The following is a 20,747-nucleotide window of genomic DNA, read 5'->3' as shown; positions in this document are numbered from 1 at the left end:
CTGTCTCTGTCTCCCAAGTGCTGGGATTAAAGGTGTACACCACCACTGCCCAGCTATAATAGCAGTTTTTAAAAGTACTCCTAGGGGTGGGGAGGGAGGCCAGTTGGTAAGTAAGCATGCGGACCTCAAGTTGGTCCCCAGAACATGGGAAGAACAAAAAGCTAGCTGTGCTGGAACCCATGTGCAATTGCAGCTCTGGGGGATGGAGACAGGCGAATCCTGGGTAGCTAGCCTAGCTTATCTGTGGAGTTCCAGGTCAGGGAGAAAGCCTGTCTTTAGAAAACAATATTTTACCAGACTAAGATATCTTACTCTTATTTACTATCTGGGAACATTTAAAAATTGTTGGATGAGAGAAAATTAAAAACAGAGAAAGGGGCTTGCCTTAGTCATTGATTTATTGCTGTGAAGAGATACCGTAACCATGGTAGGTCTTGTAAAAGAAAACATTTAATTGGGGCCTACCTACAGTTCAGAGGTTTAGCCCACTTGTCAGCGCAGCAGGGCACATGGCAACACATAGGCAGACATGGTGCTGGAAAAGTGGCTGAGAATTTTACATCCAGATTCATAGGCAACAGGAAGTGAAAGCCACTGGGATTGGCTTGTCAAAAGCCCGCCCACCACCTGTTGATATACTTCTTCCAACAAAGTCACACCTACTCCAAGAAGGTTTCACCTCATAATCCCTTTCAAGTAGTGCCACTCCCTAATGCATTCAAATATATGGACCTAAGGGGGCCATTCTTATTCTAACTACCCCAGGGCTGGAGTCCTGACTCAGCATTTAAGAGTTCTTGCTGCTCTTACAGAGGACTATTGTTTGGTTGTGTCTCCCCCAGCCCCTCCCCCTCATACCCATGTTCGATTGTTAATAACTACTAATAACTCCAGCTCCAGGAGACCTGACACCCTGTTGCCACTGTAGACATCTGTGCTCTTGTGTGTATACATATATACAGATATATACACATACACATGAATAAAAATAAAACTTAAAAGGCTGAAAAAATTAAATTTGTCACTATAAAATATATTACATATAAAGTAACATATATTAAAGTAATATATATGGTTTAGGGGATGGGTCAGTGGGTTCAATCCTTCCCTGTACATGAGTTTGATCACTAGAGTCCATGTGGAAAAGGTAGACATGGTCTGTGCTTGTAATCCCAGTGTAGAGGAAGCAGAGACAGGAATATCCCTATGGCTTGCCTATCCAGACACTCTAGGCTAATTGGTGAGCTTCATGCCAAAGAGCTACTGTCTCAAAGGAGATGGATGGTGCTCTCAAGAATGTATCCAGGGTTGTCCTCTGGCCTCCATAGGCATCTGGACACAGTGCATGTACACGCCCCACATGACCATACAAGTACAACAACTTACATACAAGACTTACACAAAGACTTGCCAGTCTTGTATAGGATGAGATGCTTTGCATCTAGGATCAGCAGAAGTATTAAAAGCAAACCAATCCTCCCAGAATTATGTCTTTGAAATTAAAAAAAAGGTTCTATCTAAAGAAAGTTTGACTGGATTAAGTTTATAGAACATATGACCTTCTTTGGGCAGCAGAGGCATGAAGAGCTATTTCTGTGAGTTTGAGGCCAGCCAGGCTCACACAGTTTATAATACTATTAACTCCTCAGACTGAAATTCTCACTTTAACTTTTAAATTTTTTTCCCTGTATGTATATGTGTGTGTGTGTATGCATGGGTGCACCAAGCGTGATCATGTGGAAACCAGGGGTCAGTATCAAGTGTCGTTTTCTGTCACTCTCCATCCTAGTGCTTGAGGCAGGAAATCTCTTCCTGAATGAACCTGGAGCTCACTGTTTGCCCTAGGTTGGTGGTCAGCAAGCCTACGGGATTGCTGCCTGCCTGTGCTTTCCTAGCAATATTGCAGGCATGCCCCTGCATGAGCTTCTTACATTAAGAATTATATAATATCTATAGATGTGTAGGTATCTCTCCTAGGAAGCTGACTTGGGCTCTTTGAGAATGGTATAGTTGGATTATATGGAAGTTTAAAAAATACTTTTATTTTTGAATTTCGTGTGGGGGTCTGTGTAGTACAATTTTGAGTACAGGTATCTGTGGAGGTAGGAGGAGGACAGCACAGCAGGGGCTGGACTTACAGGCAACTGGGAGCTCCTTGATGTGGCTTCTGGGAGCCGAATTAGGACCTCTGGAAGAGCATCCAGGTTCTTAATTGATGAGCCATCTCTCAGCCCTAGAAGTTCTAGTTTTAATTTTTTGAGGAACCTTAAAACCTACTGTGTTTCATGATCTTAGAGACAGGATCTCCTTTAGTCCAGGCTGGCCTCAAATTTGCCGCGTAGTTGAGCCTGGTTTGAACTCCTGATCTTTTGTCTCCAACTCCCAAGTAATGGGATTATAGGCTTGTATTCCCATACTCAATTCTCTTACTTAATTTTGATTCATCTTGGTCAGTGTATTAACAGGGAGAAAAGTACAACAGTTTTAATTTATGTGATTTCTATCATTTATTGATTTCTATCTAAAGACTAATGAGAATAAAATTCTGATGTTTTGTCCTTCAGTGTAACAAATGACACTAAGATTGAAAATAAAACCTTTACTTTTGTAAATTCATTTTTTGTTTTTCTAAAATTGAATACATTAAAATTCATCATAGAGGGGGCTGGAGAGATTACTCTGTGGTTTAGAGCACTGGCTGCTTTTCCAGAGGTTCTGAGTTCAATTCCCAGCAACCACATGGTGGCTCACAACCATCTGTAATGGAATCCGATGCTCACTTCTGGTGTGTCTGAAGGCAGCGAAAATGTACTCATATACATTAAAAAAAAATCAGCATAGACTTACAGTTTATGCAAATGTATATGGTATTTTTTAATCTAGTGTGTGTGTATATATGAACTCCTAAGTTCTTAGGAATGATGTCACCATAAGGATTTCTATATCGTTCACACATCTATTTTATTAAAAAAGATTTTATTTTCTCTGTGTGTGTGTGTGTGCATATGTGCCAGTCACTGTATGCAGGCAGATGTCAGAGGACAGCTCTAGGAGTCAGTTCTCTCCTTTCCCATCGTTGAGTCTGGTACTTGAGCTCAGGCTGTAGGTCTTGGTGGTAGTGTGCCTACCTGCTGAGCCATCCCCCTGACCTCTATACATTATTTTTACTTATTAAAGGCTTATTGTCTTAAAGAATATGCTCCTTTAGAGTCATTTTAGAAAACATTTTAAGGTCTGGTTTTGTTTTTAGGAAAATCAATGTAATAAACAGCTATTTGTGATACTTTAATAATGCTAATTAATCTGTGTAGTATTAGAATCTTGAAATACGAGGTGGCATTCTGTATTCTCTAAGTGTAGCTGTGTGTGGTAACTAGCTGTGGAATTATGATATAATTCAGCTATGTTTCTGTGCTTTCTTATTTCTTTAGCTGGGCAGATGCTCAAACTCAAATCCAAAATATTGCTGCATCTTTTGACCAGGAAGCAGCTGCCATTCTCATGGCCAGGCTGGCAATATACAGAGCAGAAACAGAGGAAGGGCCAGACGTGCTAAGATGGTTGGACAGACAACTCATTCGACTGGTAAGAAGTGGACATTGTGCTTTTCTCAGCTTGTCAGCTTTCATTTGTCGTAAATACCCTTTAAAGACCTTACAGTGGGTGTGGAGAACTGTTGGAAGAACTGACTGAGCAATAATAGCAGGGTTCCACTCACTTCCAGTAAACTAGAAAGCCCCTTTCCTTAAAATTGAATGGCAGTATGCAACTTACTATTTTGGCTTGTATGAAGTGAGTGTGGAAATTAATTTTTTATTAGTGATTTTATGAATTTTGTTTTTGTTTTGAGTTAGGGTCTTTGTAGCCTTGGCTGGTCTAGAACTTGCTATTACTGCTGTGTGTGTGTTTGTCTTTACTGTGGCTTTTATTTTCTGCTTTAATTTCAGTTGACTATAACAATGTAGCCTAGGCTGGTCTTAAACTTATTCCCATGTCCTGGGATTATAGGCTTAATCAGCTCTTAACACTTAATTCTTACATTATAAACTCTGTCCTGTACTTTTTCATTTACTCTTCAACTTAAATACCTTGTTGAGAATTCTCTGTTAAGGTACCAAACTCAAGAGAGGTGCCTGTCTGTCAGGTATCATGAGTGAACTTGTTTAAAGTTAGCTACTTTTGGGGCTGGAGAGTTGGCTCAGCCAGTAAGAGCACTGACTGCTCTTCAGAAGGTCCTGAGTTCAAATCCCAGCAACCACATGGTGGATCACAACCATCTGTAAAGATATCTGATGCCCTCTTCTGGAGTGTCTGAAGACAGCTACAGTGTACTCACATATAATAAATAAATAAATCTTAGGGAAAAAAAAGCTAGCTACTTTTGTAGTGCTGTTGAGATTTTTCCCTTATAAGAGCACCCCTTTCTCCCAACATGTCTTTGTGAAGAAATCAGAGTTGTGGTATTAAATGTGTCTTAAACTGAGCTTTAACTTTGTATAGCCCATCAGTGATGGGGCACTGTCAATACAAATACTGGCACAGCTCCTCGGTGGGCTCTTTGATTCTAGATGGGCATGAATATTTAAGTATCTCACCTGAGCTTCTTCAAAACAGCAGAAGAATCTCTCGTAGCCAAGAAGTTTTCTTGACTATCACCACTATCAATAGAAGATTGATACACAATCCTGAACTTCCCACCGAGACAGAGAAGCTATTCCCAGTTTATTGCACAGGCTTCTTAGCATCATGTGGCCTGTACCCAGTGCTTTGATTCAGTGCTCTGCTTTGTTTATTTTTTAAATTTATTTACATATTTTGAATGTAGGAGTGCTCTTCCTGCATGTACACCTACATGCCAGAAGAGGGCCAGAGCCACTATGTGATATTGCTGGGAATTGAACAGCCAGTGTTCCTAACCACTGGGCCAGCTCTCCAGCCCCAGTACTTTGTTTTAAATGGAACTTTTAAAAAACCTTTCTTTTTTTTTTTTTAAAGATTTATTTATTTATTATATGTAAGTACACTGTAGCTGTCTTCACACACTCCAGAAGAGGGAGTCAGATCTCTTTACAGATGGTTGTGAGCCACCATGTGGTTGCTGGGATTTGAACTCTGGACCTTCGGAAGAGCAGTCGGGTGCTCTTACCCACTGAGCCATCTCACCAGCCCTAAAAAACCTTTCTTGTGTTGGTAATTGTACTCAAGACCCCATCCAGCCAGTGTGCTGACTCCTTACCTCTTGTACTGTGTGCTGAAATAGAAGGGCTCCTGTTTCCTGTTTAAGTTGCACTTTGCCCTAGCATTTTACTGACTAATTTTACATGTTAGTGTTTTCTAGAATGTCACCAACCATGTGAGCTTTCCATGTGGCTAGTAAATTGTGCTCTGAAATGGATTGCTTTTTGAGCCTTTTCATGGAAAATGACTTTGTCTTCATAAATGTTGTGTTGTTTTAAGGGTCTAAAAGTTTAAGTGTCCAGTGTGTACACTTGGGCTGTAGCTGTGACCTGCAGTACAGTGTCCTGTCCATCTTGCTGGAGCTATTGCATTCACAGGTTGTCATGCATGACACTACAGTTTTATAGTGCACTCTGCACCATCAACTTGCATAAAACCCACTGGACACCTTCTATTGAAAAAAGATTTTTTTTTTTTTTTTTTTGTTTTTTTGAGTCAGGGTTTCTCTGTGTAGCCCTGGCTGTCCTGGAATTCACTTTGTAGACCAGGCTGGCCTTGAACTCAAAAATCTGCCTGCCTTTGCCTCCCGAAATTCATGCATCACCACGCCCGGCTAGGATTGCAATTTTTAAGTTTTTTTTTTTTTTTTTTTCAAGTTTGGGCTTCTCTTTTATCTCATACCTCAACTTCACAATTATCTGTGATTACTTTTAATCTGTAATTATCTGATATATTTTTTTAAAAGAGAAACACTGATTAAAAATCATTAGGACCTAGTGAATAACCAAATGAGACCATTGCATCAAGCACAAAATTAAAGTTTCCTCACTATGCATAGCAAGCTGTTAGCCACACAGTGAACATTTTACAACATGTACACAGAGGACAGGTTAATGACAGAGCAGTGAAAAGTTTACTTTGATCTTGTGTCACATAAAGAGGAGACCAGTGGAGATAATTTGTGAGAAAGGCAGATAGAGTCTTTTTTGACTATATCTACTTTTTGTGTAACATCTATTGCCTGTTTTATTTGCCTTGGTTGTATGAGGTCCAAAACAGAATGGCATTATCCAAATATTAGTCACATTTCCTTCTCCCCAACAGAGAAAGGTCTATTTCAGCTCATGGTTCAGAGGTTTCGGTTTATGGCCTATTGCTTTAGGCCTGTGTGATGCTGCAGTAAGAAAGACTGATTCTACAGTTTTCGGCAATGATTGCTTCAATGACCAAAATGCCTCCTATTGGGCACTCTTCCTCCCACTGGTGCTGTGAGCTGGTGACCAAGCCTCCAGTACTTAGGCCTGTGGGGCAGAGACTTGCTTAACACAGTGAGGCTGGTGGCTGAGGTCATGGCTGTTGTAGTAGGAGCTCATCCTTGGGTGAGGCAGCTGGATGCCTCTTGCCATGGTCTGGAGAATACATGACCTGCTTCTCTGTTGCCTATGACATGACTTACCTCAGTCTAATTTCTGACTCTGTAAATCTTTTTCTTCACTAGGCTTGGTTTTCCTTTGACTCTTTTTCTTTTGGGCACTTTTTCTTTTTTTATGTATATGAGAACACCGTAGCTGTCTTCAGACACACCAGAAGAGAGCATCGGATCCCCATTACAGTTGGTTGTGAGCCACCATGTGGTTGCTGGGAATTGAACTCAGAACCTCTGGGAGAGCAGTCAGTGCTCTTAACCTCTGAGCCAGCTCTCCAGCTCCTTGGGCACTTTCAGTATAGCATACTTTGTACCAGAAGTTTATTTTTGTACCTCCTGTAGTGCATTGATTGTGTGTTTTTCTATCCTTGGACAGTATTGAAAAAGATATGGTGGTAGTCTTAGGAAGTTTCTGTTGGCCTCCTCCTCCTCCTATTGGCATTACATATTCTTTATTTGCTACAAAAGACATTTGCTTATAACAACAAATCTAAACATTTTAGGGTGAGTTGTTGCTGTATTTCTGAAATTCAAATAGTTTTTTTTTGGTTGTAATCAGTCCCCTGCTAAGTCAATACATAATATTCCAACTTTACCCTATGTTGAGTATCTGTTTCCCTAAAACTAGCAAATTTTTATAAATAGATTTTTAGTGGGCAGAATTTTCAGTTACTTTACCAGGAACAAATTGCTAATGTTTTATTTTATTTAGTGTCAAAAATTTGGAGAGTATCACAAAGATGATCCAAATTCCTTCCGGTTTTCAGAAACATTTTCTCTTTATCCTCAGGTAAGTAGGTCAAAGGCCACTTTCTTTTCCTTTATTACCGGTAGCATTGAGTTTCATCTTTTTTGTTGTTTGTCTTTTAGTAATCACATATGAACATATTTTTACTGGATTATTCTTTTAGTTAGGTAAATTTTGGGATAACTCAGAAGTTAATTTTATGCTTGTGGTAAATGATAAAATATCCCTACATGGGATATAACAAATAGTTATTATTTATTTGTGGTGCTTGGAGACTTACTATGGGTGCAAGCAAGGTTAAACCCTATTAGCTTGCCATCTGAGATAAGGGGTTCTAATTACAGTGATACCAAATACATTTATGTGGTTATTTTACCACATAATGGGATAATGGCCTATTATCATCCCCTGTGAACAGTTTTATAATGCCATGCCAGGTAAGAAGTGTGAGCTTAAACTTGCCTTACAGTTCCTTTACCATCTCTGTGTTGGTCTGCCTTTTTGTTTGTTTGTTTTTTGTTTGTTTTGTTTTCCTGTTTTTAATACAGGGTCTTGTTATGTAGCTAGGGTTAGTTTTGAACTTGTCATGTTCTTGTCTTAGTCTTCCAAGTGCTAGGACCGTAATTTTGCACCTTCAGTATTTCAGTGAAATTCATTTTTGCCTTAAAAAGCTTTGTCCTGAAACTGCAACCTTTTTTTCCCTTGTTTATCTCGTTTTTTTTTGAGATAGGGTTTCTCTGTGTAACAGAGCTTTGAGTGTCCTGTTACTCACTATGTAGACTAGGCTGGTCTCAAACTCACAGAGACCCCTTGCCTCTGCTTTCCAAGTGCTTTGATTAAAGGCATGTGTCACCACTGCCTGGCCCTTTTTTGTTTTTCTTTTGAGACAAGCTCTCCAGCTGAAATATGCCTTGCCCTTCCTGTATAGCTTGTTATTTGGGTGGGTGGTGGAGCAGAACTCCAATCCTCATGCTTGCAAGCTCGCTTAACTTTGGGGCCATCTCACAAGCCCGTTGTAGCTCATAAACATCAGGACAATCCTGTTTTTTTTAAAGATTATTTTATTTACATTTCAAATGTTATCCCTCCTCCTGCTCCCCCCCCAAGAGCGCCCCCCCCCCCACCGCCCCCATTCCCACTCCCACCTCACCCCTCTAGCATCCTCCTTCTCTGGGCATCAAGCCTCCAAAGGACCAAGCACATTTCCTCCCACTGAGGTCAGACAAGGCAGCAGGACAAATTTTCTTGTGATATACTTTATAATATTCACTTATGTATTTATGTATGTATTTATTTAATATGTCTGTCTGTGTTCCTGTATAAACTTATGTGTACTACCTATATGCAAATGCCTACAGAGGCCAGGGCTTCTGATAACTTGAAATTAAATTACTGGGAGAAGTAAACCACGCAGTGTGGGTTCTGGTAACTGAAATCCCCCCGAGCTCCTGGGTCCATAAGTAACTGCTAAGCCATCCCTCCAGTACTACTTTAGTATATTCCTAACAGACCTTGTGTTTTCATGTTACAATGTAAGCAAAGGTTTGTTGTTAGAGAACTGCTATTGCCATACCAATACCAATTAAAGCTATTTTTAAAATCTCACCTGCTTTATCTTGTAGTTTATGTTTCATTTAAGAAGATCTCCTTTCTTGCAAGTTTTTAACAATAGTCCTGATGAGAGTTCATACTATCGTCACCATTTCATGCGTCAGGATCTGACACAGTCTCTAATCATGATTCAGCCCATTCTGTATGCCTATTCCTTCAGTGGCCCACCAGAGGTAAGGAAGAGGAGAGAGTTGATTGTTTCTGTGCTGTGTGGCATTAAGACAGTGATAACAGCTTGTTGTTTTGAAATGAAGTTGGAATTTGTTAAATTATTATCTCAAATGCCTCATTTAAAGGTATTTATGAGTGTTTATGTATTGGGTTGGGTATATCATTAAGTATTACAAAAGTATTAAAACAATGCAAAAACACTATAAAAGATACTCTTGGGTGACTGTGTTTAGTGTTTGGTTGGTAAAGCTACCTAGGGCTTATGATTACTCTGCCTTCCTTGAAGAAAGCTCAGAAATGATCATGATTCTGGGAGAGATGGCTAATTTCATAGCTTAGTGTTTGACAGGACAGCCTGTCAAAATTAAGTCTCTCCACATATCTCCTTTTCCTTTGTTCCTTTGAGAATATAAGATATGACTGATAAAGCCACTCTCTGGGCTGTTTTGGAAAAGTGTTCAACACACTTTTATCTGTTATCAAATAAATAGCTTTCCTTCTGATAGTTTGAATTGTTCATTTCACCATTTAAAACTATACAGCGCTGTGTTTGGAAGTAGTATCTTAGGAAAGGTCAGCATAAGTGGGTGTTTATGATATTTGTTATTTTTTTTTTTTTTTTGGTCTTTTTGAGACAGGGTTTCTCTGTGTAGCCCTGACTGTCCTGTAGTCAGAATTATCTGAAGTTGTGCGCTGCTTGATGTGAGTTCTGGGACCTGAACTCAGAACATTTGGAAGATCATCAAGTACAGCTAACCACTGCATTTTTTCTCCAACCCTGTTGTCTATAGTTTTGACCTCCTTCTTAGCTTATTTGAAGCAAAATTTGTCCCTGAAATAATATAATATAATATAATATAATATAATATAATATAATATATAATGTAATAATCAACACCATCTGTGCTGGGCAGTATCCTCTAACAAACTCTCAGTCTTTTCATTTTCCTTATCTTCAGTTTCTCTGAATGATTCAGTCTAACCCCATAGCTTTGTACATGTGTTACTCAAACTTATAATCAATTCATAATGCTCCATTTCATATTCAGAACTGTTTTCCCATGCATCCTACATTTCTTATATCCCAGGCCTTTTATTTTATCTCTCCTTCAGTTTACTGTCAGCAGGCTTAGTGACCATCTTTGATATCTTAAATCTTTAAAAAAGATTTTTTTTTTTGTTGGTTTTTGTTGGTTTTTTTTTTTTTTTTTTTTTTTGGATACAATCTGTTTATAACCTTGGCTGGCCTGGAACTTGCTCTCTATACCACGCTGGCTTGGAACTCATAGAGATTTACCTGCCTCTGCCTCTCAAGTATGGTGATTAAAGTTGTGTACTGTAATACCTGGCATATTGACTTTTTAAAAATTATTTCAGTATTAGATCCTTAGAAAATTAAAATACATTGAGAATTCACAGTGTCTGGAAGTGTTTGGTAAATGTAAAATTTAAGAGCTAAGATGAAGGGAAAGCAGAATCTACAGAAGTTCGCTCTGTTAGACGATGGGATGATGCCTAGCACTTGCATGCAGATTTAAGACAAGGGAAAGGATTAAGATGCTAACCTTACCCTATCATTGCTTCATTTTAGCCAGTTCTTCTAGACAGCAGCAGCATTCTTGCAGATCGCATTCTCCTCATGGACACGTTCTTCCAGATTTTGATTTATCACGGTGAGGTAAGATAGATTTATGTATGTGAAATAGTTTTACTCTGAGGAAAAAATTTTCCTTGTCTAATATGTAGCTCATATTTAGGCAATGATAATCTTTGGTTTATGTTTTTATAAAATATAATTTCTCTAAATTTTAAAAAAAATATATTTTTTTTTTTTTGGTTTTTTCGAGACAGGGTTTCTCTGTGTAGCCCTGGCTGTCCTGGAACTCAGAAATCCGCCTGCCTCTGCCTCCCGAGTGCTGGGATTAAAGGCGTGTGCCACCACGCCCGGCTTAATAAAAATATCTTAGTAAATATTTATTATTATTTAACTTTTTAAAATAAAATTGGTTTTGTTTATTTTACGTGTAGAGGAGGAGTGTATGCACAAGAGCAGAGGTCAAAGGATAACTTGTGGGAATCGGTTCTTTTCCTCCACTGTGTGAGTGAGTCCCTGGCATTAAACTAAGTCATCAGGCTTGGAAGCAGTTGCCTTGACCCACTGAGCCATCTTGCTGGCCCTATTGCTCACTTAAATGTAGAGAATAACTTTTTGAGATATAAGTATTTAAAACGTAAGTACATTTTGTGTTTAGACTTGGTTCCCATCTCCAAAGTATTTTAATAAGAATTTATACATATACATTACATATACATATAAATACATGAAAGTGTCTGAAATCCATAGCACTTGTACTCTCAAGGATTTAGGTAGAAAATACTCAACGGGTATACATACACACATACAACATACACACATACACACATACATACACAGACACACACATAGTGTGATTCTTCATGGTATAGGATTTTAGGTGACAATCATACTGATCCTTGTGTTTATTTTGTTGTTTTGTTTACACGCTAGTGGGTAAATAGATTTGCACAAAGCATAGTACTGTGAAAATATAAACAGGGACACAGAAACGAAGGGCAAGAGCCAGCCTTTGTCAGTGGGCAAACTTGCTCTTCATTACTCTATGCAACGTGAAGATTTTTCTATGTGCTTCCTATACCCTAAAACTGCATTGACAGCATGAGTAGACGTGTATAACTTATTGAGGTGATGCATGGTTGAAGAGTAGTGTGGGCAGCTTCTGAGCTTTCATGTGGGTGTTTGGCCGAGGTCTACCCCTGCGTGTGTTCATTCAGCCAGTACCTCAGTACACTCCATGGATGAAAACACCACCCTGAGCAGTTTGCACGGCACATTCGTTTTTCCTGTGCTTGAGCTTGTAGTGTAGTATATTGTATCTTAGATGGCCTAATTTTTCTAGTTACCTTATTGTAACTTTAGGTTTCATTTGTTGGTGAGGATGGCTGAGTGTTGAGACGCTGATATGATAGCCCAGCCTTCTCTTATACTCAGAGTACTTGCACCTCAACCTTCTGTGCTGGGATTGCTGTGTGAGCCACCACACCTGACCTTCTAGTATCCTTCCAAATAGAACTATCCAGTGCCTTTACAAGGATTTATTTACTGGGCATGGCGATGCATGTCTTTGATCTAGCACTTGGAAGGCAGATCTCTGTGAGTTTGAAGTCAGTCTGATCTACATAGCCGGTTCCAGGCCAGCCATGGCTATGTAATCAAACACTGTCTCATTTTTTAAAAATTATTATTTGTTGCTGTTGGACAGTAGTGGCGCACACCTTTAATCCCAACACTTGGGAAACAGAGGCAGGTGGATTTCTAAGTTCGAGGCCAGCCTGGTCTACAGAGTGAGTTCCAGGACAGCCAGGGCTACACAGAGAAACCCTGTCTCGAAAAAACCAAAAAAAAAAAAAAAAAAACAAAACAAAACCCAAAAAAAAAAAAAAAAAAAAAAAAAAAAAAAAAAAAAAAAAAAACCAAACCAAACCAAAACAACAACAACAAAAAAAAAACAAAACAAAGAAGATAAAACTTTCTTCGAAGAAAAATCTACTCAAGAAATTTTAAATAATTCTTTTAATTATTTTTAAAATTAGACTATAGCACAGTGGCGGAAGTCAGGATACCAGGACATGCCAGAATATGAAAATTTCCGGCACCTTCTGCAAGCCCCAGTAGATGATGCACAAGAGATTCTTCACTCCAGATTTCCAATGCCGAGATACATTGACACGGAGCATGGTGGCAGCCAGGTGAGGAACACCCTGTGTTGTGTATGCAGGGCTGCTGTGAGGTGATCCTGCTTGTGTTCTGATTGTAACATGAGCTATCTGCCACTCAAGGCCTAGGGCAAGGGAGGAGGCAGATGGGAGGGAACAAAGCAATACAGTTATTGCCTAGTTGCCCAAACAGCCAGTTTTTTCTAATTCTGCTTCCATCATAGCTGTTGTAATCACCATAATGCCATCCAGACAGTGTGTCAGCTATGGGTTAGCAAAGATATAAGGGCAGCTTGCAAAACAATTTAGTGTACTTTTCTTAAAGCCTATGAGGTTTCTAATTTGTTTCAGTCTTATAGAAAGTAACTGTCAGGTTCAAGAAAGCAGTGTGGTATTAAAATGGGTTTTATGGTTCTTAGAGCTCAAAGGAGTCGTGCACATGTGGTCAGTTAGGGCTGCTCAGCACACATCAGGAAACTTTCTGATCAGAGCTGGAACAGTACTGCTATTGTGAGCTGTCACACAGTTTACTTCTTCCGTAAATAAAGCAGGGAGGTAGTTTGTTTAGTGTTGTGTCCCTACTGTCTGACACAGTGAGACGTCAGCACCGACTTTATGTGCAGTGGTGATTATTAGTTTTACTGTGTCTATCATGTATGGAGACTTTGCAAGCATTTTCCATGCCTCCTTCATTTGAGCCTCATACCAATTCTATTATTATCTCTACTTTATATATAATAGAGTTAAGACTTGTTATTTATACTATCAAGGAAGCACATTGAGTGGAGCTAGGTTTTTTTTAAAGAGACAGTGTCTTAGCTACATAGCTGAGGTGGACCTTGAACATTCTTTCTGCCTCAGTCCCCTAGATACTGAGATTACATTTGTAAGCTTGCCAATCCTAACTAGGAGTTAATTGAATTCCAGGCTTCTTACTCTAGGACTAGAGCTACTTAGGGAATAGAAAAACATTTTTCAAAAGATTGAATTGCTTTTGTTCTTCTAGAATGAATTAAGATTTTTAATGAATTCATTCATCAATATCATAATGTGTATTGTTATTTTCCTTATCTAATTACTCATTTATTTATTGATTGATTAGCTGTTGTAGAGGATGGGTAAATGTTGCCTAAGTTATCACCTGTGGATTAAAATCATTTTTACGAGGCTTTAGACTTCTTTTGTTTCAGAGTAGTTGATAAAACTGTATTTTCACATTCATTTTAAAATAAGTTTTGTGTTAACAAATAAACATTTGCAAACTTGTTTTTATTTCATGTGTTTGGGTGCTTTGCTTGCATTGATGTCCATATAACACAAGCATGCAGCACCGGAAGAAGTCAGGAGAGGGAATCAGATGCCCTAGGTTAAAGATAGTTACAGATAGTTGTGTGTCACCGTGTGGGTTCTGGGAATCCAATCAGCCCAGGTCTCCTGGAAGAGCTGTCCGTGCTCTTACCTGCTGAGCCATCTCTCTAGTCCTGTACATACAACTTTTACCTGCTGAGTTTGGGATTCAGTAGTCTATTATTTCATGAATGCTACAAATATGGAATGTTGGAAGAGTATATTATTTGTATTGTGGTTAATGCATTTTTTTTGGTTGATGCATTTTAAAATTTAACTTTGTAAGTATTACATTTTAACAAAATTTACCAATATATTCAGTTAAGTTGGGTTTAAATGGTATATTGTCTGTAGCTTATCTTACTAAGCCTGTGTTTGATCAGCACTATTTATTTATTTATTTTTACTTTCAAGGCTCGTTTCCTCCTTTCGAAAGTCAACCCTTCACAGACTCATAACAACATGTATGCCTGGGGGCAGGTGAGTGTGAACAGCAGTCTTGGAAATAACTTCTTTCTTTGTCCTTAGTTATTTTAGTAAAAGCTACATTTTCCCTATATATTTAATGATAATTTCTGTGAGAAAATATAAGGGGAGAGTAGAAAATGTAACTAGTATTTGGTGCTACATTGGAAAATAAGAAAATGATCCTGTCACGTAGAACCTCTTCAGAGTCCGAGTTTAGCTCCAATCCACTGGAGGCAAAAGCAGTGAAGTCTGCTCCATAGACATCTGATGACCCCTGCTTTTCTCTCCATGGATTGAGCACCTTTCTAGTCTCTACTTCCAAGGCTCCAAGCTAGTTCCCTATAATCCCCCTTCCCTTCTCTGGCTACTCACACCCATTTTGCCTATTTCACTTCCCATTCCCTCTCATCCATTGGCCACAGCCATGTGCTATTACTGCTGTCACGGACAGCACAGCAATTCCTTTTCTAGAAATTATGACCCTTCTGCCTCATTCTTCTGAGTGCCGGGATTACAGTTGTGTGCCACCATACCTGGCTTGATGGCTTTTCTTGACCTGTGATTAAAAATCAATATTTATAAGTCGGGCGTGGTAGTGCACGCCTTTAATCCCAGCACTTGGGAGGCAGAGGCAGGCGATTTCTGAGTTCGAGGCCAGCCTGGTCTACAAAGTGAATTCCAGGACAGCCAGGGCTATACAGAGAAACTCTGTCTCGAAAAACCAAAAAAAGAAAAAAGAAAAAAAAGAAAAATGAATATTTATTACTGTGGGTGTCCACTACTAGGCAGAGTGAATGTGGAAGTCAGAGGACAGCTTGCCAGAGTTGGTGCCTTCCTGCCAGCTGTGGTTCCCAGGGCTGGACTTCAGCATTGGGCAGATACCTTTACCCACTGGGCCATTTGCCTGTCCTCCTTACAGTGACATTATTTTTTTTTATGCACTTTGATTTAATTGCTAAAATTTATATGAAGCATATGTTATTAATTCTCCCATTAGGAGAGAAAATTGGGGTTAGAACTACATTTTATTTATTTATTTTGCATGCAAGGAACGAGTGTGTGTGGAGGTCAGAGGACAACTGGGGAGCTCGTTTTTCCCTTCTCCTGCATGGATCCTAGGGGCTGAACTCAGGCCAGCAGGCTTACCGGCAGATACTTTTGCCTGGTGAGCCTTCTTGCTGGCCCAGGGCCCTGTTTTTAACCCAAGCCACTCTAACTGCAGATTCAGAATTGATAGTTTAAGTTAATTTAATGATTCTAGCTTGGGAATTAACTAGCTGAATATTTTGCTAACAATGAAAGGAATCTGGCCTCTTACTATTCTTATTGCTAGATTCAAGAACCCAGTGATAGCTGAGCATGGGGTTAGCATGGGGTACAGGTCATTGTATCAAAAAAAAAAAAAAAAAACTCAACCAAAAAACAACAACAACAAAAAAAACCCTAACTTTTCTGCCTCATGGACTTTGAGGATGAAGTTCATTCTTAGCATTCAGATGTCAGCATTGAGGAAAATACCAGCGTCACTGTGAAGGGATGCACAGTGATTGTGAAGTTTCTAGAGGAAGTTCAGTCGCATCCATGTCAGACTCACAGATGTGAGTGGGATGTGCTCTGGGCTGATGCAGGTGGGAGATGGAAAGGACCCGCGGCTGTTGGTGCTGTCCTGAGTGAATGCACGGTGAGCACAGCATGATGGGAGCACAACATGGGCTTCCGCACAGGACGAGGTCTGTGTATGCTCACCTTTCTTTAGCGTCCTTCCTCGGGAGTGGGACACTTACTAAAGCTGGGAACTTGATAAGTGAATAATATATCCACAGTTCCAGGGAGGACATGTGCTGCTTGTTCAGTATCTCAGTTCCAGAAGATGAGTTAATTCTTGAGGGGAATGATGGTGGCCTCGGTTCAAAGTGAGCTGCTTTGATTCAGCCAGTGACAAGTTGGAACTAGGATGTCACAAACATTTTGGATGATCAACCTATGCTTCTGGAAAAGAACCAGATGGATAATCAAAGTATAGAAACAAGGTTCTGGCTTGTAAGAAAAACCTGTGGGAAAAAAGACTTCTGATGATGATGTTTAATAATCAAAAAACAAAAAAGAATACATACATAACCCCCACACAAACACATGCACACTGACAAACTCACACATGTTCTCATTCAAACAAAACTCCAGTGATAAGCAGTATCCATGACTGGCCTGCAGAGGGCATCGCTGCAACACTGTTAGGCTGTGCTTTATATCCTCAGTGCTGTAAAGCTTGAGTCTGGCTATCTAATCCCGGATGTGTTTTATTTGTTAAAATTTATCTTATTTCTTATTATTGGTGTGTGTAGTATATATGTATGTATGTGTGTCTGTGTGCACACATGCCACAATACACGTGTAGAGGTCAAGGACAACCTTCAAGTTAGCACCCCACTTTCACCTTTATGTGGGTACAGGGACTGAACACAAGTCTTCAGGCTTGCATGTCAAGTACCTTTACCTGATGAGCCTCTGGTTATATTTTACTTATTTTTGTTTCTTTTATTAATAATAGATTTTCCCCTTCACATATTAGATCCTGATTGTGGTTTTCCCTCCCTCTGCTCCTCCCAGTTCCTTCCTACCTCCCTTCCTGTCTAGATTCACTCCTTTCCTGTCTCTCATTAGAAAACACAAACAGGCTTCTAAGGGACTGTGATATGATATATGATATGATATGATATGATATATAATATGCTATGCTATGCTATAAGCTAACACATCAAATTGCATGAAACAAACAGACAGAAGGAAGAGAGCCAAGAGAAGGCACGGGAAACAGAGACTCACTTGCTCACACACTCAGGACTCACATAAAAACAGTAAGCTGGAAGCCATAGTGAACATTACAGGACATGGTATGGATCTGTACAGGCCTGTGCGTGCTACCCCAGCCTCTGTGAGTTCATATGAGCTTTGATTATGCTGATTTAGAGCAGTTTTTCAACATGTGGGTTGTGACCCTTTTGACAAGCCTTCATTTCCAAAAATACTTACATTACAATTTATAAGAGTAGCAAAATTCCAGTTATGAAATAGCAGTGAAGATAATTTTATGGTTGGGGGTCATCACAACATGAGCTATGAAAGGGTTGAAGCATCAGGAAGGCTGAGAGCCACTAGGTAAGAGCATCTTGTTTTCTTGGTGTTCTCCATCCCCTCTGGATCGTACACTCTTTGGCCTCCTTTCCTCGGGGACCACTGAGCTCTGAAGGGTGGGATTTGATGGAGATACATGTTTAGGAATGAGAATTCCAAGTCTCTCACTGTTTCCCTAAGGTCTGGCTGTGGGTCTCTGAATTTGTTACCATCTGCTACAGGAGGAAGCTTCTCTGATGATGGCTACCAAGGCACTGATCTATGAGTATTTAGCAGAGTGTCATTGGCTACCAAGGCACTGATCTATGAGTATTTAGCAGAGTGTCATTAGGGATCATTTTATTGCTATGTTGTTTTCGGAACAGTAGTATTTGGTTTTATCCTAGGTCTCAGGGATGTCTATTCTCAGGCTCTTGGTTACTCAAACAGTGTTGGGTGTGGGTTCCATCTCATGTAGTGGGCTTACATCAAATCACGTATTGGTTGGTCACTCCCACAAGTTTTGTGCCACCATTGCCCTGCATATCTTTCAGGCAGGACACCATTGTAGATAAAGGATTTGTGGGTTAGGTTGGTTGTTCACATTTCTCTTTTGGTATATATTAAACAGAAAATGACTCTCACTTGAAAAATAGATATCAACTCCCTGCTACTTTTTGATAGAATTGAGCATTAGTATTTTATACATTTGAAATAATATCTTTGTAATAGGTGTAAATAAACAACATAGGAGATACAGAGATCTAGGAGTGGATGTGTTGAGGTGTAAACTAAGTAAAATGAAAAAAAAGTTTTCTACAGGAAGAACACAAGCAATAGCCACTAGGTTGTTGTTGGTGGCAGCTGAGCTCTCCTGAGGAAATGGCGAGTGTACAATGACGACAAGTGTTTGAGTGTCATACAGTGATGATTTCCCAAACATGTGTGCTGACATGTGCTTACTGAGTGTGCTGCCTGCTGTCCCATTGCCTTGTGCTGCTTCGGTCATCCTTACAGCACTGGTGGGCATAGGGAAGTCTGCAGCTGCAGAAACATGCAGACTTGGTGGGCTCTGAGAAGCAACAGAGTCCCAGGAGCCCAGGCCTTCTGACTCCATTTCCTCAGTTCCGGCACATTGCCCCTTCCTTGCCAGTTCTTTCACGTCCTTAGGCATTAACATGTTTCATGATTTTTCCTGAATTCAGAATATGTTTTGGCATGTCTGTGGCATGCCAGAGTACCATGGAGCTGTGAATTCTCATATTTGCTACTAATCTGCTGATTTCTATAATTTTCCTGTTTTTAAACTTAAAAATTTTACTAATGCTGGAATTTGTGAATCAGGAGAAAATGAAAAAATTCAGAAATGTAGACTCCTGGGAAATACTTTTACTTGCCATAGTAAAATTTCATTGCCAATTGATTGGGTTATCAATATAGTTTTCCAATGTAGTTTTTATTAAAATGGATATTAGAAAATTTCCTTCATCCCTGTTAATTATACAAAATCAATTAAAGTTACTAGAAAAATTGATAATCATAGGCTATTTTAAAATAATATTATAAGCTGGGCATAGTATGCACACCTTTAATCCCAGCAGTCAGTGAATTCCAGACCATCTTGGTCTGATAAGGTCCGGGTCAGCCAGGACTACACAGTGAGAACCTTACTCAGAAAGGAAGAAAGGAGGTGAAGGGAGGGAGAAAGGGAGGGAGGGAGAAAGGGAAGAAAGGAGGAGGGAAGGAAGGAAAGAAGGAAAAGAAGAAAGGAAGAAAGAGAGAGAGAGAGAGAAAATAAATAAATAAATAAATAAATAAATAAAATAAATAAATGAGTTTGCTTCCTTTTGGCTAAAAATGCCAGGGAGAAGGGAGTCCGGAGATCAAGTAAAGAGGGAGATTTATTATTATTACGTGTGCGTGTGTGCGTGCGCGTGCATGCATACGGGCTCTGTGGGAGTTTATGTGCTCCAGGAGGCCAACGAAGGCAGAAGAGGGTGTCAGATCCCCTGGAGCTGGAACTGTAGTTAGGAGTGTACTACCATGTGTGTGCTAGAAACCAAATGTGGATCTTCTGCTAGAGCAAGTGCCCTTGATTGACTGATGGGCCAGCTCTGTAAACTCTAGCTATTTTCTTTTTAATTATTATTAATTTTTAAAATTTATTTAAAGACTTATTTATTATATATAAGTACACTGTAGCTGTCTTCAGACACACCAGAAGAGGGCATCAGATCACATTACAGATGGTTGTGAGCCACCATGTGGTTCCTGGGAATTGAACTCAGGACCTCTGGAAGAGCAGTCTGTGCTCTTAATCGCTGAGCCCTATTATTAATTTTTAAGGTTAGAATACACAGTGATATTTACTTATGGTATCTTCAAAATTTCCACTTATGGTTTTAATTTAATTTTATTTATATACTTATTTTTTAAGACAAGGCCTTTCTTTGTAGCTCTGCTGTCTTAGAATTCTCTCTGTAGACCAGGCTGTCCTAGAACTCACAGAGATCGACCTACTTTTGTCTCTTGAGTGCTAGAACTAAAGATGTGTGCGACTACACTTGGCAGGATTTTGTTTTTAATTATGTGTATATGTGTGTGTCTGTGTGTATCTGTGCAGTGCTTGTGAAGGCCAGAGGTAGCCACAGATTCCTGGGGCTAAAGTTACAGGCAGTTGTATGCCATCTGATAAGGGTCCTTTCTTAGTATCTAACTCTGGTCCTCCAAAAGATTGCAAGCTCCCTGAGCGGTTGGTGCCACCCCTCCAGCCTTCATTATTCTTTATTCTAGCGTGTCATCCAGTCCCTCTACCCTTATCAGTCTCCACTGTCCCATTTCCTTTTCTTACCCTAAGTACCTGCTTCCAGTCCCTCTACCCTTATCAGTCTCCACTGTCCCATCTCCTTTTCTTACCCTAAGTACCTGCTTCCA

At 39.7% G+C, this 20,747-nt stretch overlaps 1 protein-coding gene across 2 annotated transcripts in view; it reads left to right on the top strand.

The window, feature by feature from the left end:
• Sec23a (Sec23 homolog A, coat complex II component) overlaps positions 1-20,747 on the top strand; it is a 51,777-nt gene that overhangs the window by 28,397 nt on the left and 2,633 nt on the right. For both annotated transcript variants that reach the window (XM_029484538.1, XM_021178863.2), the window contains exons 14-19: positions 3,432-3,585; positions 7,317-7,394; positions 8,975-9,136; positions 10,726-10,812; positions 12,765-12,920; positions 14,649-14,714. In XM_029484538.1, coding sequence (XP_029340398.1) covers positions 3,432-3,585; positions 7,317-7,394; positions 8,975-9,136; positions 10,726-10,812; positions 12,765-12,920; positions 14,649-14,714 — 703 coding nt within the window. The remainder of the gene's footprint in view (positions 1-3,431; positions 3,586-7,316; positions 7,395-8,974; positions 9,137-10,725; positions 10,813-12,764; positions 12,921-14,648; positions 14,715-20,747) is intronic.

Source organism: Mus caroli, chromosome 12 (assembly GCF_900094665.2).
Source record: "Mus caroli chromosome 12, CAROLI_EIJ_v1.1, whole genome shotgun sequence".
NCBI classification, from domain to species: domain Eukaryota; kingdom Metazoa; phylum Chordata; class Mammalia; order Rodentia; family Muridae; genus Mus; species Mus caroli.
Note: the sequence above shows the minus strand (reverse complement) of the source record. Positions and strands in the feature narration are given on the sequence as shown.